The following is a 20866-nucleotide window of genomic DNA, read 5'->3' on the forward strand; positions in this document are numbered from 1 at the left end:
AGTGGGGCGGGGTGGGGAGCACCGCGGGCAGATGTAGCCGCCGCCTTATGTCAGCTGCACGAGCGAGTGTCCTGTGTCTGCCATGGGAGAGCTCTCACTACCCGCCTCTCCCAGTGTCCCGCTGCCAGGCAGGTTTGGCCCTGAGGCCGCCCCGGGCTTGGGTCCCGTCCACAGGGTGGTGCCTGGGCATCCCGGCCGCCTCTCCTGCCGTGTTGTTCAGGCCCTCAGCACGAGGAGGGCTGGAGCCCCCGACCGGGGAGAAAGCCAGGCCTGACCAGCTGGAGATGGGCTCCCCTTGGTAGGAGGCAGGATAAACGTCTGGTGCTTCAGAGGAGATGGTGACCTGGAGTGGGAGGGGGAAGGGGACACTCTGATACGCTGGTGGTTCTCACAGTCCGCCTAAGATGTAGCACTGCCGCCCCGTCCCCAGCCCTGTGTGTGCCCAGCCCCGTGCCTGAGGACGCAAAGGTGGGGGGGGGTCTTCCCCACCGCACCTTGTGGGGCACAGATGGAGAACGCGGACCAGCCATGGGATTTTCTCCCCTCGGGTTCCCCAGGGCCAGTGGTCAGTGTGGAACCTCTGAGGGCTGTGGGGAGGCTCACCTCATTCACTGAGACAGGCAGCAGGGGTGGGGTTCCCCTTGTCGTTGGCACTCCGTGCCCGCCTTTCCTAGCCAGCAAGCCCTGAAATCCAGGCAGTTCTGACTTGGCAGTACGCCTCGCGTCTGCAGCTCCTCGGCCCACCGTGGTCCAGCACCATCACCTCCCACAGCCCAGTGTTGCCACTCCTCACCTCCCCGAGTCCGTTCTCTCTGCACACAGCCAGACTCATTTTTCTAAAACTAGACTTCATTCAACAACAAATATTTGGATACCTGCTGTGTGTAGGACTGGGGTTCAGCAGTGAGCAAAACAGACCCCGTGGAGTTCACAGTGGGGAAGACAATCACATAGACAATTACAAACTGATAAATGCTGTGAAAGAAACATACATCATGGGAATCGGGCCTTGACTGTAGATCAGGGAGGGCTTCCCAGAAGAGGCAGCGTCAGAAGGATGAACGGGAGGGTAAGGGAGTGGGTAGCAGCATACTAAGAGGGAGGAGCCAGCTGGTCCCTGCTTCCCAGAAATCACTGGAGAGGGGAACTGAGCCTGCCATAGGTGTTAGCCACAAGGAGGTTGCTGGTGACTTTAGCAAGACCTGAGTTTGCTGGGGGTGGATTCCAGATCACAATGGCTAGAGGAGGTGCGAGGAATGCGGGAAGGTAGACAATCTTTGGAGGAGCCTAGCCGTCATGAAGAGGAGAGGGGGTGAGAGGATATTTAAGGCAGCAGAGGCTTGAGCAAATCTGACTGCCGAAGGGAAGGACGTTTACCTTGGGATAGCGTCCACATACTGAGAGGGAGGCGGAAAATAGAGAGGGGAGGTCATGGTAGTGATTGAAGGTGGAACCTTCCCTAGAGCAAGGTCGGGCAGCTGGAATCCAGACCGTAAGGGGCAGTGGGTCTGCGATGGGAGAGGGACTGTCCTGGTGAGACTGCCAAGGAGAGGGAATCACGCAGTGGTAAATGTCTGACACTCAGGTCTAGGGCAGGTGTGGGGGAAGGGAGCTCTGATGTATAGTGTGCCGGTGTCCATGGTGTACCCTCTGCCAGGGTAGATTTCATGCTACCAACCTGACTTCACTGAAAGCAGGGATCAGGGTGGACTTTGACAATAGGCTCTCACTAGCTGGTCTGGAAGCCAGTTCAGGTTCAGAAACATGCAAAGATGCCTGTGGCCATGAGGCCACAAGAGGGGCCAGGCAGGCGTCATAATGGAGAATTGCACCAAGTGTGACGAGCAAGAATAAAGGGGCGGGCTTCCCTGGTGGCGCAGTGGTTTTGAGAGTCCGCCTGCCGATGCAGGGGACGTGGGTTCGTGCCCCGGTCTGGGAAGATCCCACATGCTGCGGAGCGGCTGGGCCCGTGAGCCATGGCCTCTGAGCCTGCGCGTCCGGAGCCTGTGCTCTGCGACGGGAGAGGCCACAACAGTGAGAAGCCCGCGTACCGAAAAAAAAAAAAAAGAATAAAGGGGCAAGTTCCGGCTGATGGGGTGCTGCGGGAATGCAGGCGCAGGTAACGGGATGTTCCTTCTACCTGGTGGCATGTGAGCCCCCCTCCTGCTCCCATTCCTTCATTACTTCTCCCCTCTCTCCCTTGGTTTACGGTTTTTTATTTTCCCCCTCTTTCTTCTCTCTCTTCTTTCTTCCCCCTTCTTCCCCTTCTCTCTCTCTTTCTTCCCCCTCTTTCTTCTCTCTCTTCTCCTCCCCTTGTGCTCTACTGGCAACTACTGGCAACTGGCATGTCATAGATGAGCGAGACAGAGTTCTCACCCAAGGAGCTTACAGACCTGGGGGAATCCGCTCAGGGCTCAGCTCGGTGCCCAGAAATCTGGTGGATGTTGCCCACCACCAGCACCGAGCCTGTGAGGCAGGGGACGGAGGCGTGGGGCGGCTTCTCAGACGTGTGGAGAGCAGTCAGGTACGGGGTGGGGCGATCCTGGCAAGGGAAGGGCACTGACTGGGCAAAGGCGGTGAGGTGCTTAAGTGTGGCCGGGATAAGGTGCCATGGGGTGTAGTTTGGGAGCAGGTGAGGCTGAAGAGAAATCGGGGCCCAGACCCCACCTGGCTTTGCAGGCCCCTCAAGGAGTTTAACTTTATGCAAAGATGACCAAGAGCAATTGAAGGATTTAGGGCAGAGTGACATAGATCTGCACTTCAGAAAGATCATTCTGGCTGCAGTCTGGCTAGAGGAGGTTGTTGCCAAGATCTTGGCTCTCTGTGCACCGCTGCGGAACGGAAATACGGAGACAGAGTTATAGAGGAGAAAAAAAGAGTGGCTTTATTTCTTTGCCAGGCAAAGAGGCAACACAGTAGTCTAGCGCCTCAAGAACTATGAGCCGCTCGCTCTTTCTCCTCCATAACTCTGTCTCCGTATTTCTGTCCGGCATCGGTGCACAGAGAGCCAAGATTTTGGAAACAGGGTGGTGGTGTCTGGAGTGGAGACAGGGAGATGGTGAGGAGGCTGAGAGGCCAGACAGGAGGTGACTGATGGTGGCCTGGACTAGGGAAGCTGGTAGGAAGTGGAGGGGAAGATGAACACAGTTGGTGTTTTACTGAGCTGAGTTCTGTCATGCCTTGTTCTAATGGATGTAGTACCTCACGTAACCCTCCAAACAACTCTTGGAGATACACGCTATTATTATCTCCATTTTACAGATAAGGAAAGTGAGGCTTGGAGAGATTGAAGCATCAGGTAACAGTATGAGTGGCAGGAGCAAACTGAAGAGCTTGCTGATGGCTGATGCGAGGATGAGGCAGAGGAAGGGATCTGGGGGGATTCCAGTCTCCAGCTTGATAAGGTGGGTGGTGCCACCCATTTCCCCTCAGCCCTGGAGGAGGATGTGCTGGGGGTTGGAGAAGAGGAGTTTGGTTTGGATGTGTTGTCTGGGAGTCTTTGAGACATCCAAGCAGAGAGGTCTACTCCAGGATTAGACATTCATTCGGGGCTGTGACTGCAGGAGAAGCCAGGCTGAAAGTAGAGATTTGGGGATCATGGGCACAGCAATGGTGCTTGAAGCCATGGACGTGGACGAGCTTGGCCAGGTAGCACGTGGAGCCTGAGGAGAGACGTGACCCGTAAGGGGCCAGGGAGGGAGAACAGTGACCAAGAAGCAGCTCCTGGGATGGCCCAGGGCAGCAGAGAGGCAGGTGAGCCCTGGGGCAGGGGTTCTCAGAGCAGGGGCAAGAGAGGGGGTGTCCACAGCATTTCACGTTGCAGAGACCGTGTTGAGAATTGTCTGCTAAGCACAGAGAACGGGCATCGTCAGGCCTTGCTGGAGCAGTTTTCCTGGGAGGCGGAGGTGGGGAGGGCAGGAGCTGGAAGGGCTTAGGGGGAGGTGAGGAAGCAGGGCTGGAGGGGAGCCCACCTTTCCACAGCTTGGCTGTGAAGGTGAAGCGGGAGAGCAGGTGGAGGTAGCTGAGGGCTTAGTGTAGAGAAATGAAGTTCTTCTTTTAGCGTGTCCTAACATTTTCCATTTACAGCCTTGGTTTTAATTACTTTGTGGAGCTCCAGAATTGTAATCCTACTGGGGGTTTACAAAGTACAGTAAAACTTCAGCTACCCAGAAATCTTGGCAAACGAGCTACTCTGGAAAACCAAAATGTACTTGGATGAAAATATTTGAAATATAGGATTTCTTACTTTTTAAAACCTTTTTTATTATGGAAATTATCAAACAGATAAAAGTAGAGAGAAGAACATAAGCAAGCCTCACGTCCCCATGACCCAACTTCATCGGTCATCAGCTCAAGGTCAGTCCTGTGCCATGCGCACCCTGTTCCCCTCAAGCTCTGGGATATTTGGAAGCAAATCCTAGATGTTACGTCAATTCATCCGTAAAGCTTTAGTATGTTTCTCCAGAAGACATAAGAAAAAAAAAAAAAACTACCACAATACCATTATTACTCCTAAAAATTCTAACAAGAATTCCTTAATTTAATCAAATATCCGTTGTTCAAATTTCCCCAATTGTCTCATTTTTCCCACATTTAGTTGGTTAAAATTAGGCTGCAAACAAGGTCTATGCGTTGCATTTATTTACTCTGTCTCTTAAGACTCCCTTTCTATTTTCATATACTTTATTTGTTGAGGAAACCAGGTTGCTTGGAGGCATGAGCGTTTGGGAATATGGCAGAGAGCGGAGTATTGCAGCAGGGAGAGCAGGATAGGGAAGGATGGGGTGGGTAGGTAATGGCCAGACAGTGGGGACATCCGTCTGTGGGAAGGAGGCAGGATGTAGGGGCCCATCCCAGGCAGGGAAGAAAGTCAGAGCTGCGGAGGGTGGCCCATCCCAGTGACCCCTGAGGCCCTGCAGCCGCTGGGGCAGAAGGGAGGTAGAAGGATGGCCTGAGACGAGGAGCAGGGGCAGAGCTCAGGTTGGCAAGAGGTCGGGCTGCCCGTCAGGCTGCAGGTGAAGTGACGGGCGGGGCCTGAGGTCAGGCCTAGAAGGAACAGGATGTCTGTGCTGGGCAGGTGGGGAGAGGACAGTGCCAAAACCCAGCTCCTGGCCCATCCCAGCTCCTCCCCACCTGGCCCCATTCCAGGAGGCCCTCCCTGGCCTCCCAGCTGCAAATCCACCCTTGGGCCCAGATACCAGATCCTTTCACAATGCTGGTGGTCCGTGGCCTGGATCCCTTGCTCTGCCTCTCCTCCTCCTCTTACCCCTGGACCCTCACGGCCCTGAGTGGGGCCACCCTCCTCAGCGAAGATTTGAGTACAAGCTCAGCTTCAAAGGACCAAGGCTGGCATTGCCTGGGGCTGGAATACCCTTCTGGAGCCATCACGGAGGTAAGGGGGCCAGCCATGCCCAGGGTGGAACACTGGAGGGGCTGACCAGCTCTGGGTGGCTGTGACTTGGTGGGGAGCAGGCCTGCCAGTACCAGCCACTGCCCAAGATGGGGCCAGGCCTGGGCAGCCAGTGCCAGGGGCCCAGGACCCCTCCCAGACCTGTCTGCTGCTCCACGACAGCCCCACCCCCACCCAGCAGCCTCAGTTTCTCCTCTCTGCTTCTCCTCTTCTTTGCCCTGGGGCTTCTCTCTTCTCTCTTTATTTTATTTATTTATTTATTTATTTTCGGTATGCGGCCCTCTCACTGCCGTGGCCTCTCCCATCGCGGAGCACAGGCTCCGGAGGCACAGGCTCAGCGGCCATGGCTCACGGGCTCAGCCGCTCTGCAGCATGTGGGATCTTCCCAGACCGGGGCACGAACCGTGTCCCCTGCGTCGGCAGGCAGACTCTCAACCACTGCGCCACCAGGGAAGCCCTCTCTTCTCTTTTTACCCCTCCTTGGAGGACCCCTCACCCTGCCTCTTGGACCTGTGAACACACACACACACACACACACACACACACACACACACACACGTTCATAGGATGAGTCCCAGACACACAGACACCAGGCAACTTGGACCAGCAGCAACCTACACTTTGGCTCCACGCTGTTGGGTCTGTGGCTGTCCAAGAGAGCTAGGGGGCTGCTTGGAGGGAGGCATCCCCATGGCCAGCTGTTTTGCCAGAGAGGGCCCCAGCCCTGCCCTGTATGTTTGTTGGGTGGAAGCAAGCATGAGAGCATCTTAGCCCATACTTTGTGTCCAGGGCCTTCGAAATCCAGACCTACGAAGAATCTCTCTCCTGCTTGGTCTTGTTCTAAAAAGATTCTGGAGGACTTATAAGGACCTATGCAATACAGAGGAGTTTAAATTAGGAGTGAGCAAGAAGAATAAGACTTAGGGTTAAGTCCTGAAATGAGTCCAAGAATGTGGCTTGTTGCCAAAACATAAGCTGTGAAGTCTGCCCACCCTTCAGAGTTGGGCCGTGGATCTGGTTCAGAGCCTCCTAGCAGACAAACCAAAGAGAGAGAGCAGATCCATTGTGTATTTCCGTGTCTGCGAGATGAAAATTCCGAAAAACAGCATGATTCCTAACTGAGACCAGAACAAATATCCCTTTAAGAAGACCAGCCCTCTCGGCAGGGTTTAGGCCCAGTCCTCCCTCGCAGAGACACAGGAGGTAAGCCAAGGAGGGGGCTCTTCCTCATAGCCCGGAGCCAGACCCTGCCTCGGGGCCAGGATGCCTGAGGGCCAAGATGGCAAGGCCCATACCACACTCACGCTCTGGGCCATGCCAAGTCTGGGGTGTCCCAGGCCATATAGGGGAGCAGAGGTATATTCTTCAAGGCCACCCAGTGATATGCTCACTGTCCATTCATTCATTCCTCCTTGTATCAGACTCACCCCATGCCCTGTGTGCCCAGCCCAGAGCCACAGGGCTGAGTCTGGTTCAAGGAGCCCACAGTCTAGGGGGAGGTCCCATGAACAATCCACATGAGGCAGAGCACAGAAGGGTGGCAGGTGTGGGCAATCTCTGCCTCCCGCCCGCCACTCCAGAGGCACTCCTGGCCTTGCAGCCTCTGAGCCTCCCTGCCCCCAGCTCTGGCCTTTGCCAAGCAAACAGGATTATCAGTCTCTAGAGCAGCCGGCAGGGACTGGGCCCTGGGCCACGTTCCAGGCTGGCAGGCCACAGAGGAGGGGAGCCAGCAGGGGCGGGGCCTCTGATCACCCTTCTCCTTTTCCTGCCAAGCCTGCCTCAGTTTCTCACCCCTTTCTTCCCTCCTCCCCCACCCCGCCCACACCAGTGGTAATTCTCACACTCACTCCATCCCTCACCCTTTCCTCAGTCCCGCAGACCAGTTCCCACCTTCGCTTTCATACTTTCCCCACCTTGAGATGTCCCCTAGGTGCCCCCATTAGGAAGGCCCAGCCACGTCTGGACACACCCAAGTGTCTGTTCAGGGTCTAGAGTTCTGACCGTCCACGTGGTTATTCTCTCCAGGTGATCCCCTGTGTTCTGTGGTCTCAAGGCATGTCCTTTCCCTCATAGGGCCTCTGTTTCCTCATCTGAGAAACACAAAGGGTTGGACACAAATCTGTCTCATGGGGGAAAAAACTTGTACTTTGGAGTCAGACGGAGCTGAGTTCCAATTCACTTAGCTCCTTAACTTTTCTGAGCCTCAGCTTCCTCATCTATAAAAGGGGGACTTATAAAAGCAGGCCACACAGACCTGTGGTGAGGCTCACATGAGAATGCGGGGCAAGTGCTCTGTGTGGGTTTGGTCTCCGTTGCCCTCCCCTGGCAAAGGCCCATCCAGCCGTGCTGGGGTCTCACTTCCTCGGTGGATTCCTGCGTCGGACTAGCCAGCCTGTTATCTAATGGCTGTGATGTTACCTCCTTCCTCCTCCTGGAGCCCAGCCTTGACCAATGAGAGAGAATGATGGGGGAGCAGGGGCTGGTGGGGCCCAGGCCCTGAGCTGCCCTGGTCCGCAGATGCCATCCCAGGCCCGGAGGAGGTACGGCTGGCCCCAGCCATGCGGAACTGGAATGGTGCCGTGTGGAGCAGGACCCCCGTCCTCTTCTCTGCCTGGGAGGTGGAAATGCAGATGAGGGTGACTGGGCCGGGGCGCCGGGGAGCCCAGGGCATGGTGAGTGGCCCCACCAAGGTCCAGTAGAGGGGGTGAGTCAGCGGGGCTGGTGGTGAGCCCAGGGTTCCAGTGTCCTGTAGGGACCCTTGAGCTGAGCAGCTGCTGGGGACCCGCAGGCCGTGTGGTACACCCAGGGCAGGGGCCAAGTAGGCTCTGTCCTGGGGGCGCTGGACTCGGGGGACGGCATTGGGACCCTCTTCGACTCCTCAGCTGAGGACACCCAGGTGAGTCATGGTCTCCTGCCCGCCGTCCCGCCCACACCCTCCCCCTCCTCCCTGTGCCCGTGGCCCAGGCGGCTTGTCACCTCCCACACAGAACAGCCCTGCCATCCGTGTGCTGGCCAGTGATGGGCACAACCCCTGCGAGGCGCTTGGGTAAGGCCCCGCCTGGCCTGCCCCGCACCCCATTCCTGCGCTGCCAGGGGCTTGGCGGTTACCCGCTCCGCCCACCATGCCCCTGCCCTGGCCTCTGGCGAGGAGCCCCACTCCTAGGGCGGTGCCCTCCTTTCTGGTCTCTCATCTAAGCTGATGGCACTGCCCTGGGACTCCCTCCCACTCGGTCCCAGAGGTGCCTCCTCCTCCGGGGCCTGGGACCAGAGTTTGCTTGCTGTTCCTGGGAACCCCCCACTGAGTCCTCAACTCATTCAACCCAACAGCCTCAGGCAGCGGGAGCAGAGAAATGACGCGAGGTGGGGCCCATGCTCAGTGTTTTCACTCACATCATCTCATATTGACACTCTTGAGAAGCAGGGATCATTAGTGCCCAGTTACAGGTGAGGACACTGAGGCCCAGAGAGGGGAAGTGATTTGCCCCAGGTCACACCGTTGTGCACAGAGCTGAGATACGAGGGCAGATTTGCCCATGGAGTGTCCACGCCTTTCCCGCACCAGCTGCCTGCCTGCACCGTCTCTTTCTCTCAGATGACGTGGCTGCCCATCCCTCCTGAGCCAGGCTGCCTCCTCAGTAGCTGGGCCAGCTCGTCAGTGTCTCTCGGCAGGCATCCCCTAGCTCGTAACAATTAGAATAATTGCTAACGTTTACGACCTGAGCTTACTGTACGCCAGGCACAGCGCCAAGTACTTCACATTCATTACTTGGTTGACCCTCATAACAATGTTATGAGGGAATCTCAATTATTATCTTCATTTTAAAGGTAGGGAAACTAGTGTTTGGAAAGCTGAGGTAACTTGCCCCAGGTCACACGGCTCTTCCCCTGCCCCGCGCCGCCTCCCTCGTGGCTGAAGGCAGTGGTGACAGGCTCTCTGGTGTGACAGCTTCTGTGTGTCCATGAGCCCAGAGAGACTCAGGACGTCTCAGGCTCAACACTCCTAACAAACACCCAGAGCTGGCAGCACCGCCCCTGCGGGGAAGGCAGGCTGGTCACACTGTCCCTGGCTGCTAGGATGAGTCTCGTGTTGTCTGTCCTGCTGCAGGCCAAGCTTGGCAGAAGGGAAAGGAAAGAGAAGCCATACCCAGAGGGAAGCCCGTGGGACGAGGCCCGGGGGACTGGGGGTGGAAACCCCACTGTTGGTCCAGGCTCTGCCCCCTAGGGAGGAGTCCCAGGGAGGGCCGAGTCCCAGCATTCTGCCAGGCAAGGCCTGCTTCCCCGCTCCCCTCTCTTCTGCTACAGGAGCAGGAGACAGCAAGGGAGGCTCGAGCTAGACAGCAAGGACAGGTCCTGCACCAGTGGGGGTGGCTGGCACTGCAGGCCTGGGAAGAACGGCCTCTGGGACCACACCTGCTGGTTAGGCCTTGGGTCCTGTGTGGCCTGGCTGGATTCCAAGTGCCGACAGGGATGGAGCCAGCAGGGTGCTGGGCTCCTGCCACCAGGACTTCCGGAACCGGCCTTACCCCTTCAGAGCACAGATCACCTACTGGGGGCAGAGGCTGCGTGTGAGTCTCCCCTCCTGCTTTTGTGGGTTCACCAGGCAGGGAGTGCAGATGACAGGGCTCGAGCTTTCTGAATGCCCATGACCCCACAGACATACCTGTGACACCACACACTGTCCCTGGTCCATGCAGGCAGCACCCCAGGGATCCTCCTCCCTACACAGACTCCCAACTGGCCCTGAGCACATGCTTGGGAGGGCTGGCGTGAGACCGGGTGTGCGAGCCCCTCTGCACCACTCTGACACCAAGCTGCTGCCCGCCTTCCGGGCCAGGGGAGCCAGTGAGTCAGGTGGGGACAATCCCCTTGCCGGGGTCAGGGGAGAGGAGTGGGCTCCCTCTGCAAGGGGCCCACGCCCTCTGTGCCCCTCAGGTGTCCTTGAACAGTGACCTCACTCCCAGCGACCCGGATGAGGTCTGTGTCGATGTGGGGCCCCTGCTTTTGGCCCCTGGAGGTTTCTTTGGGGTCTCGGCAGCCACCAGCACCCTGGCAGGTGAGGGCCCCTAGCTGGGAGCTGTGTGGCAAGAGGAGGAGGGACAGCTGCAAGGGACATTTAGAGAAATGGAGCAAAAGGATGTGATATAACAGAGAACCCGTGGAGGAACTCAGCTGGGGAGCAGGGAGCAACCAGAGGTGGGAGTCCTGGAACGACAGGGCTTTGGTCTTTACACTCTGGGAGCTGGGGCTGGGGAGCCATGGAAGGTTGCTGAGGAGGACAGTGACATGGTCAGAGCCACGCGGAGGAAGTGGCCTCTGTGTGGTGGCTCCTGCCAGCAGCAGCCAGGCTCTGGGTTGCTTGGCCTGTGATCATGGCTCTAGGTCAGGACGGTCCAGTTTTCTCACTCACTGGCGGTCCCCCTCTGGCTCTGTGTGTGGGTCTCTGCTGGTCTGATCCTCACACCTTTCCCATGAAGTGAACAAGACAAGGGTCAGAGCTGCCCAAAGTCACCCAGATCTCTTGCCTGCCAGGAACATAATGGAGGCTGGGGAGAGAGGGCTGAGTGAGTGAGTTGCCGGGTGGGAGCTACCCTCCCTCTCTACCCCCCTTTCCAGATGACCGTGATGTCCTTCCTGACCTTCAGTCTGCGTGAGCCGGGTGCAGAGGTGGCGCTGGCCCTGGGCCTTCCCTGGGGGCAGGGCTGGGGGAGAGGCAGCCCAGGGATCCCTCCCCTCCCCAGATGCTCTTCTCATGTCCAGCTACCAGACCTGTCATTCCAACCCTTATCTCTACCGGCTCATGGAGCTCTGCTCAGGCCAAGTCTTGTGCTAGGCGGTGCTGGGGACCAGAGGTGACCCAGAGCCAGGCCCTGTCTGTCCTCAAGGACCTCCCAGCCTGACTAGGAGCTATGGGAGCACAGCGGGGTCCTAACCAGCCAGGAGAGCCGGGAAGACCGCATGGCAAAGATGAGCTTGGAAGAACACAGGGAGTGGCATGGACCAAGGCCTGAGGCCTGAGAGAGCTGCTGGGGTCTGGGCTGCAGCAGGAGAGAAGGGTGTGAGGGTCGGCAGGGCAGTGGGGCTGGGAGGGCTGGAAAGTTCTGGGCCTGGTGGCAGAAGGAGAACCAGCTGTATGGGAAAGAGAACCAGCGGGGTGGGGGTGTCTTCCCATCCTGGGGTGAATGTTTGGTCAGGGAGGGGGACTGGGCTTGTGGGAGGCCCTGTGAGGAGACTCCCCGGCCCCCAGATCTCCCATGGGTTTGGGGCCTAAGTTTTCATCTTCTTCCTCCAGCCTCCCCCGCAGCCCTTCCTGGAGACAGAGCAGCTCTGCCTGGCAAGGCAGCTGGAAGGGCTGCGGGCAAGGCTGGCCCTGGGCACCAAGGAGGACATGATTCCAAAGCCGAACTGTGAAGTCCAGGAAGAGGGTAGGGACCCAGGGAACGGGCAGGTGGGGCAAGGGCTCGATTGAGGGTCACAGGATCCTCTTCCCTTCGAACCAGGAGTCCTTTAACCAGTGGGGACACGGAGGCCTGAGGAGGCCATATGTAAGCAGGCTCTGGGGCCCAGGTGATGTGTCCTGTCCCTGCCCCACCACCCAAACACCTCTTTCCAGGGGAGAGTCTTGGAGGCAGAAGCCACACCTTTCTGGCCCTCCAAGAAGCCTTCGAAAGATAGGATCTGTTGCCCCACCCCAGCTGCCGGCTGCCTGTCCCAGCTCTGCCCCTATCCCCAGGGGGAAGAAGCTTTGCCCTGGAGGAGACACTGCACAGACACAGCCAGGTTCTGCAGGCTCTCCAGGGTCTCTCCAAGCACTTGGCACAGGCTGAGAGGCAACGGAAGAAGCAGCTGGTGTCCCCAGGCCAAGCCAGGCTGGAGGAAGCCTGGGTGAGTGGCCCCTCAGGCATCCAAGGGGCTGCCTGCAGGCCTGGAGAAGCCGAGCCCCACGGGCACTGGGTCTGATGGCACCGGTGCACTCCCTCTGTCCAGAAAGAGGAGCAACCACCGTACTTGGGAACTAGTTTCCCCCAGGGTCTGGAGGGAACGGAGGGCAGGGGTGAAATGCTGCAGGTCGCACGATGGGGTGGACCTGCCAGGCAGGGGAATGGGGGCAGGAGGGCGGCTCTGCACAAGCAAAGGCTCACAGAGCCCCACGGCTGGGGCTGGGGAAACGAGTTGCCACGTATTTAGATGTGGGTCTTCAGACAAGGGACAGAAATAGACCGGGTGTTTATTTGCATGTAGCTCCACGTGTGATTTGATTCACATACGCTTGCTTAATGCTCAGAATCCTCATTTCCCCTCCACTGCCATCCTGGCTTCTCCCCTGGGGAGTCATGTCCCATGGCAGACCCAGCCTGGGGCCTGAGAGCTGAGCTCAGTCAAGATGTTAGACGCTGGGCAGAAGAGGCCAGCGGCTCCTGTGAGCTTTGAATCATGTCCTCAGGACAGAGCAGCTGAGGCTGGGCTGCTGGAGTGGGGCAGAGGGGAGGGAGGCCACACTCCAAGGCCAGGCCCAGGACTCCCCCTGCCAGGTTCTACCCACCCCTGAGAGAGGTGGCCAACGACCCAAGCACCGGGAGTTGACTGTGCCCTGGGGGAAGTGGGGAGGAGAGGACTGGCCTCCTTTCGGGGCAGAACCACTACTGGAAAGGGGAGGGACTTTGAGAAAGCTCCCAATTGGCCACTGTCAAGGGGGAAACCACCATCCTCAAGGAGAGGCTTTGAGAGGAGGCGGGAGTCAGAAGCCCAGGTGGAGAGGGTTAGATAAACCTAAGGTATCCCAAATGAGGAGGGCCCAGGTAATGGGGTAAGGCCTCTAGAAGGAAGAGGGCTGCAAATCCCGGGGGAAGGTGAACTCTGAGAAGAGAGGGGCTGTGCCCTGGGCCCTAGAGAAGAGGCTGGCACTCCTGCAGGACTCAGCTAAGGTCAGTGCCCTACTCCGTGGACAGCGGACTCTGCTCCAAGACCTGCAAGACATGAGGTAAGGGCACAGGGAGATGAGGATCCTGGGGGAGAGGAAGGAGAAGTCTCCATCCACCAACTTGGCTTCTCTGCCTGAAGACCACCCCCCCCCATTAATCCTTTATTCCTTTCATCATTTCCCGAGCACCCAGCACAAAGTCTGCAGCATAGCGAGGGGCTAGGGGCTGAGTTAGGTTTGTTGAACTGACCTGAAATTAACTGAATCAAGTGAAAATTTTGAAACTCCTAGTTTAAGCACAACTCCCTGAGACATTCTCACCCCAGGAGGGTTAGTAAATTTGAGCCTTCCTTCAGTGATAGCTTCTGGAAGGAGGGGACTTTTTTTTTTGGCCGCTCCACGCGGCATGCGGGATCAAACCCGCGCCCCTTGCACTGGCAGCACGGAGTCTTAACCGCTGGACTGCCAGGGAAGTCCCAGCAGGGAACATTTTGATGGGGTTCTTGGAGGGAGCACAACCAAAATCAGGCCCAGCTGGGGGGTGGGCAGTCCATGACTTCATTTTACCCTCCTCCGGCCTCCCAGCAGCCCTCTCTAGGCCAGGCCTCTGGAGTTACCCATAGAGCCCTGGGGGCAGGGGGTCACCTTGATGCCATGGGAGGAGGATGGCTTCAGGTTGTATGCTGTGGCTGCACCCCAACCCCAGCCCTCCTCCCTACATCTAGATGCCTGGGGGAGGGAAGATGGAATGAGGAAGAGGATCTAAATCCCTGGGGGCCAGAGACTGAAGGCAGAGCCCAGGGAGCCTGGGGTGGAGACAGACAGCTTTAGGGAGATGCTTCTCTGAGCTAAAGCTGTCTTGAGGAGAAGCTCTGGGGTTAAAAAGACCAGTCCCCAAAAGGAGCCATATGGATGGCGTCTGTTTCTCACCCAGGTGCTGCCTTTGGGGATTATGAGAAATGGTTAGGCAGTTTGGGCGCAATCAGAGGGGATAATGAGCTCTTTCCCTTGGTTTCCACCCTGCACCAGGGATGCAGCTGCTCACATGGCCTCAAGAGCCCAGGTCTTCTATCTGCCTGTGGGCACCAAGCATCATTTCTTAGAGCTGGCCCAGATCCTGAGCCTTCTGCAGAAGGACCTGCGGGGTCCAGTGGTGAGGGGCAAGGAAGGGGGGGCCGTGGGGCTCAGCCCCCTTCTTCCAGCACTTCTGCAGCCCCAGGCCCCTCCTGCCTTTGCCTTCCCCTCCTGGGACTCCTGTCAGGCACACCTGTGTCTGTGTCTGTGTGTGCATGCACACAGGCATGCAGGCCCACAGATATCATCTTCTCTCTGCCTTCTCTGCTCTCTGGAGAGTCCCACAGACTCAGTACCAGCAGGGCCCTGGAGACCACTTGGCCCAGCTTCCACAATGACCAGAAGATAAATGGGTATGGGCTGTGCCCAAGATCATTCAAAGCTTCGTGGTGAAGTCCACTCTTCCTTGTGCCCCGCCCCATCTTGCTCTTTTCCTTGCCCTCTCCATCACTCTGTCTTTTGCTCTCTACTTCTCTCTCTTGTTTATCTCTAGAGACTTCGGCCCCCTGGAGATCCCAGGCCCCAGGCCCTCCCAGCTGTTCCCACAGATGGAGCCATGGGATCAGAGCTTTGTACTCTGCCCTCTCTCCAAGTTCCCTGGATGAGAGTCAGGGTACCCCAACACTGGGAGAGGGAAACAAAGCCAACAGTGGCCCAGATTCTAGGTCCCCTCCCTCCTTCTGGGTAAGAAGCTGATCCAGGATCTTAGAACATCTCCTTTCAGAAAGCGGCAGCCAAGGACTCCTGCCCACCTGGTCGGCCCCCAGGGGTTTCCTCGTGTCTGCAGCCTGGAATCTTCCTGTTCTTCCTCCTCATCCAGACTGCAGGCTTCTTCTGCTATGTACACTTCAGGTGGGCCTTCCCATGGCAGGACTTCCCACATAGGACTTCTCTATTCAATTTGAGAGAGGGGATACTGAGGCCCAGCAGGGGACCTGCATGGTCCCCCAGCTGGCAAGAAGCAGCGCCCAAGTTAGGACCCATTTTTTTCAATAGAGACTACTGACTGACTGCTCATCTCCCGGTCCCGTCTAGGTCCTACCCTCACAGAACTCACTCTCTAATGTGAGAAACTGACAAGTAACTGACAGTCATGTCCTTTGTGGTCAATGCCATGATGGCAGGAAGCTCAGGGGCTATAAGAGTGCAGGAAAAAGTACTTGAGCCAGCTTGGGGAGATCAGGGAATCACCTGGAAGGGACATTTGATATGGGTCCTCAAGGCCACTAGGAGATTTCCAGCCTGACAAGATAAGTAAAGGCATTGATATAGAGGAAAAAGCATGAGAAAAGGCATGGAAGCATGAAAAAATATATCTTTTGGAGAAAAAGTGGCAAGTTCAATACTGTAGAGCAAAGGGTGGGACCAGTTTGTGAAACTGGGCAAAGAGAATTTAAAAGGTTGGGGGGAGGTCACCGTTTCTGCTTAATGAGTGTTCGTAAATGAATGAAACACTTAGAGATGTAAGGTGTGCTAAGGAGCTTAGAAACGGGACAGTCCTTGTTGGTGGTATTTCAAGACAAGAAGAATCAGTGCGTGCTGGGGTGGTCCTGGAGGAGGAGTGAAGTGTGCTGTTTTAAAAGCACAGTGGGAGAGGGGATGGCCGGCAGATGTGGAGAACAGCAAAGGTATGAGGTGGAAATGATGACAGGCTTACGTGTTATATATGAGTGCAATGGTGGCCATAAGGCTGGAACCACCTGGACAGACCTTGAATGCCAGGAGGAAAGTGTGGTACTGATGGAGCAGGCCAAGGGAGCCACAGAAGGCCCCAGAGCAGGGGGTGCTATGGTGCAGTGAGTGCAGGGAGGTGGGTGTAGTAAATATAAGGAGCTTGGTCTCGAGAGCCCAGAAGGGAGAAGCCCAAGTAAACTTCTTCTCTCCCTGGCAGCAAGCAGGGGCTGGACAAGAACCTTCAGGACTATTTGTCCACAGGCAGCCTTCTTTTGAGTCCTGCACCACAAGTCCCTAGGACGCTGGGGGCTCTGAGGAGGCAGCCCCTCTCCCCCAGCATACATGGGTGACCTACCTCAACGCCCTGAAGAAATGTCCACTTCTCATCATTAGGAAGTCACTCTACGTCTGGGAGGTGGAGAGCTTGGCCAGTGTCCTCTGCCTCTGGGTACCCAGCTCTTACCCACACCTTAGCTTCTGGGGAGCTCCAACCTTATTAAAGGTGATTTCCCTCTCCTCAAGCTTTGATATGGTCATTTACCTTCCAGCTTCACCTTAATCTCTCTGAAGGCAACCTCTTCTAGATGGTAGCTGAGAGTGGGCTCCAAGCAGGCAAGGAGGCCAAGGACTGGCTTGACTGACAAAAGACCAGTTACCCCACAGGCCTTGAACCCTGGGCTATGGTGGGAGATGGAGTCACAGCTGTGTATAATTCTGTTCCCAAATTCAGCCAGAACAAGGAGTGGTGCCTCCCGGTCCAGCCCAGGCAGCATCACCACGAACAACTCTATCTCGATGCTCCCTGTAGCTCCAGGGGTCAGCAGGGCAGGCGTGTGACCCAGAACTCTGAGAGGCAACCCATGGAGCCATAATTGGTATTCCCTGCTCTCTGATCTCCCTCCCTTTCCCAGTGTCAAGCTGTCTGGGCAGCTGCTGGGGCAGTGGGTTGGAAAGAAGGTTTGGGAGGGACCACGGCTACTCGCATTCCCAGCTGAAATCCTGGCTACCCGGGGAGGAGGAAGTGGGCGGGAGAATAGGGAGCTGTGTACTGGGCGTATAACAGCACAGCTCGTTCCCCTGGGGAGCGACCCCCTCCCCGAACCCCTCGCGGCCGGCCCCAATCCGTTGGCAGCAGTGCCCAGAGGAGCTTGGCATTGAAGGAGGCACGTGGGGGAGGCGGGTGTGAGGAGCGAGCACGTGGTCCCGCCTCCTCAGCCCCGTGCATGCCCCCCGCCCCCTGTGAGGAGGGGTTTGGGGAGGTGGAGGCGGGCCCGGACAGGGGCGGGCGGTGGGCGGTGCAGAGCGTGGGGCTCCTGCCGCAGGCAGGAGCTGTCCGTAAGCCCTAGTGCTGAAGTAGGCGCGGACGTGCTTGGGTGCCCGCCGCGTGGTACCCGGCGCCCGGTGCCCGGGCCAGCGAAGACCATGGCGTTCATGGTGAAGACCATGGTGGGCGGCCAGCTGAAGAACCTTACTGGGAGCCTGGGGGGCGGCGAGGACAAGGGGGACGGGGACAAGTCGGCCGCCGAAGCGCAGGGCATGAGCCGAGAGGAGTATGAGGAGTACCAGAAGCAACTGGTGGAAGAGAAGTGAGTGGGATCCCTTCCGGGCTCCAGCAGCCCTCCCCACCCCCCAAGGGCCGCGCGGCCCACCCTTAGGGCAGTCTCAGACCCCGAGCCCCTCCCCTATTTTTCTAGACGAGGTGAGAGGCTGGGATGCGCCCTCTAGGCTGCCCCCAGAGCCATCCCATCTCAAACCCAGAACCCCGCTCCACACTCGGGCCCAGAAGGAGTGGGGGACGGGGAGATAGGGGCCTGGGACAAGGTGAGGGCACGTGCATTACTTGTTTCTGACGAAACAAGTAATCCCTTAATCCGATCTGGTCCCAGCCGTCTGTGTCTTCCAGCTGGAGCTCCTCTGAGCCTGAGGCTCTGAGAAAAGCGGTGCAGCTGAGGCGGAATCAGTCATGGAGACAGATCCTGAGATGGGGGCACTCATAGATAATTGAGGCTACTTGTGTGAGGACGACGCTGGGATAGAGAGGGAGCTGGGGTGGCGTTAGGGGCTGAACTCCACAGCTAAGCTGTTTGGGTCAGATCCTGGCTTCGTTTCTTTTTATCTGGGTGACCCTAGGCAAGTTACTTAACCTTTCTGTGCCTCGGTTTCTTCTTCTGTAAAATGGCAATGGTAATAAAACGTGCCTTATGTATTTATGAGGGTTAAATTACTTAATGCACATAAACTGCTTAGCGGAGCGCCTGGAACATGGCAAGTCATTAAATGTTAGCTATTATTTCACTTAATCGTGATAACAGTTTTGTGAGTTGCAAAGTCTTATCCCCATTTTACAAAAGAGGAAGGTAAGTGACTTACTCAAAGACAAAGTGGTAGTGGATTCAGGACGCGAACCCATGTCTGTCCTGAATACTTCGCCCCACACGACACAACCTGTCAGGAAAGGAAAAGACCGAGTCGGAGACCGCGAGGGACATATGTTAGGGTCCGCAGAGACAGACAGACACCCCCGCCCCGATAGCTCCCGTCCAGCGACGGGTACGGAGGCGATAAAGGGCTCTGTGATAGCTGGGAGAGGCAGTAAAGACTAATCCCGGCTGGTCAGAGCACCGAGCACCCAAAATACAGGCCCTCGGGCAGGAGGGATGCAAACTGCCGCCAGGACCCAGAGACCCTTCCCGCCCCTTCCTCGCAGACCCCGCCCATTTTCACAGCCCGGGCAGTGATTCCGCCCCCGGTGCCCCCACAGGATGGAGCGGGACGCGCAGTTCACTCAGAGGAAGGCAGAGCGGGCCACGCTGCGGAGCCACTTCCGAGACAAATACCGGCTGCCCAAGGTAAGCTTAGGAGCCCGGGCTGTAAGGCACCACCGGGACCCCTGAGCTCTGGGCCCCGAACTCCTTTGCCCCGCTCCCGGCGCCGCAGCTCTCAGGGAGTGTTTGATTAAATCATGGGTTCTCTCACTCGTTCATTCATTCACTGTTAACTGGAGCCCGCCAAGCCAGGGCTTGGCGCTGAGGGGTAGTCCAGTCCTCGGGGGACTGATAGGTTTGTGTTTCTGGAGCCATTCCAGGCCCCTTCTCTCCTCCAACCCCCACTCACCCAACCCAGAGTCAGGCCTAGGCAGATGGAGAGTTGGAAGGCAGTAGATTTTACCACAGGTGAAATCTCTTGGGGCTTCTGAACACCCAGGGAGGGAGGTGGGTGGAAAGAAGGCAGCACCTTCTGTGGGCCAGGCACTTGACCTTCACACTCTTACCTAACCCCTCAGTGACTCTGCCAGGTAGCTACTACCCACACCTACAAATAAGGAAACTGAGGCTCAGAGAAATTAAGGGACTTGGCTAAGGCCATACAGCCAGCGAGTGATGGAACCGGGATCAGAGATCAAGCCTCTGCACGCTGAGCCTGCACTTGCTCCCGGACCCCTTGCTGCCTTCCAGAGTATGAAGTCTGTCTGCAGAGAGCAAAGGAACCCCTTTGGTTGGCCAAGCAGCCAGGAGGATGTCTCCCCTAGGTACTGCAGCATCAGAGGACCATGTAAGTGTTCTACTCCTGTTGCCTAAGGAGGGAACTGAGGCACAAGCCACTCCCCGTGCCCAGAATTGTGCTAGACTCTGAAGAGATACAGAAGCACAGGCTGCGGTACACCTGACCTTGATCTTCCACTTGAATTGGAAGATCAGATATGTGAATGTCACATTCACTCACTCAACAAATGTTCACTGAGCCCGTGGCTGCCTCTGACTCCCCAGAGCACACTAGTCTTTTGAAAATCTCTCAAAGGGAGAGTTAAACTCAGCTAGGAATGGAGTCATTCCTCCAATGCTCGCACTAAGCGTATAAGAGACACAACTCTGCCATCGGGGAACACTGAGTCCAGTAGGAGAGAGCAGACTTGGCTGTAACTCAGTAGGACATAAAGTGGAAAGCCCCAGGGCCCCCAAAGGGACAGGGAAGTGCAATGACAATCAGTAGGCAGGTGCTGTGTAAGGAGAGCACAGATGTTGGAATCAGGGACATAGGTTTAAATCTAGCTCCCTCACTTCCTAGTGGTGTGACCTTGGGCAAGTTACTTAAGTTATCTGAGCCTCAATTTCCTTTTTTGTAAAATGGGAAAAACAATACCTACCTCACGGGGTTGTTGTGAGAATTAAAAGCACTCAGCTCAGTGTCAGCCACAGGATAGGTGTTTGGTGAATGGAACCCCTCACTGTGATTGGTAACATCCTTCAGTGTAGTTAATGATAGTCAACAGACGACTTAGCTGACTCAGTCTGTCTCTGAAGGATTTTCATGTTGTCATTACTCACTATGCTAGTGTCTTACCTTCAGCATCTCAGAGTGAAGTGAGGTGGTGTAAAAGTGCAAGGTCTCCATATCCCAGCGTCAAAAGCTTGATCCTGGGATGGGGGAGGGGGACTGAGCTCACTGGAACATGGAGCTCCAGAATCTTGGGGCCTGGAACCCAGCCCAGGCCTCCTCCCTGCCACTCAACTCTGGGTTCTCACAGAGCTCCAACCCCACCCCACCCCTTTTCCTCTTCCCTTCAGAATGAGACAGATGAGAGCCAGATCCAGATGGCAGGTGGAGACGTGGAGCTGCCCCGGGAGCTGGCCAAGATGATTGAGGAGGACACAGTGGAGGAGGAGGAAAGGGCCTCGGTCCTTGGGCAGCTGCCCAGTCTCCCTGGCTTGGACCTTGGCTCACTTAAGGACAAGGCCCAGACCACACTGGGGGGCCTCAAGCAATCAGCTGAGAAGTGCCGCATCATGTGA

The 20866-nt window shown here is 56.9% G+C and overlaps 2 protein-coding genes across 2 annotated transcripts; both read left to right on the forward strand.

The window, feature by feature from the left end:
• Positions 1-5259: 5259 nt before the first annotated feature.
• On the forward strand, positions 5260-16426 carry LMAN1L (lectin, mannose binding 1 like). Its single transcript, XM_060164543.1, has 14 exons — positions 5260-5392; positions 7928-8082; positions 8199-8306; positions 8398-8456; positions 9876-9975; positions 10343-10463; positions 10885-10898; positions 11024-11074; positions 11700-11832; positions 12141-12292; positions 13228-13388; positions 14358-14481; positions 15127-15258; positions 16301-16426. The coding sequence occupies exons 2-14, from the start codon at positions 7969-7971 to the stop codon at positions 16424-16426; spliced, it is 1395 nt and encodes a 464-aa protein (XP_060020526.1). The 5' UTR covers positions 5260-5392; positions 7928-7968.
• Positions 16427-17498: 1072 nt separating this feature from the next.
• Positions 17499-20866, forward strand: CPLX3 (complexin 3). Its single transcript, XM_060170112.1, has 3 exons — positions 17499-17662; positions 18838-18925; positions 20642-20866. Exons 1-3 carry the CDS (start codon positions 17499-17501, stop codon positions 20864-20866), a joined length of 477 nt encoding a protein of 158 aa, XP_060026095.1.

The sequence above is a fragment of the Lagenorhynchus albirostris genome, chromosome 1 (assembly GCF_949774975.1).
Source record: "Lagenorhynchus albirostris chromosome 1, mLagAlb1.1, whole genome shotgun sequence".
Lineage (NCBI taxonomy): Eukaryota > Metazoa > Chordata > Mammalia > Artiodactyla > Delphinidae > Lagenorhynchus > Lagenorhynchus albirostris.

Excerpts from the sequence above, each read along its gene's own strand:
- LMAN1L (XM_060164543.1), top strand. The coding sequence starts at position 7,969 with ATGCGGAACTGGAATGGTGCCGTGTGGAGCAGGACCCCCGTCCTCTTC. Across the intron at positions 11,833-12,140 it reads CTGTGAAGTCCAGGAAGAGG|GGGGAAGAAGCTTTGCCCTG; the intron begins GTAGGGACCCAG and ends CCCTATCCCCAG. Across the intron at positions 14,482-15,126 it reads AGGACCTGCGGGGTCCAGTG|AAAGCGGCAGCCAAGGACTC; the intron begins GTGAGGGGCAAG and ends ATCTCCTTTCAG.
- CPLX3 (XM_060170112.1), top strand. The coding sequence starts at position 17,499 with ATGGCGTTCATGGTGAAGACCATGGTGGGCGGCCAGCTGAAGAACCTT. Across the intron at positions 17,663-18,837 it reads AAGCAACTGGTGGAAGAGAA|GATGGAGCGGGACGCGCAGT; the intron begins GTGAGTGGGATC and ends GTGCCCCCACAG. Across the intron at positions 18,926-20,641 it reads ACAAATACCGGCTGCCCAAG|AATGAGACAGATGAGAGCCA; the intron begins GTAAGCTTAGGA and ends TCTTCCCTTCAG.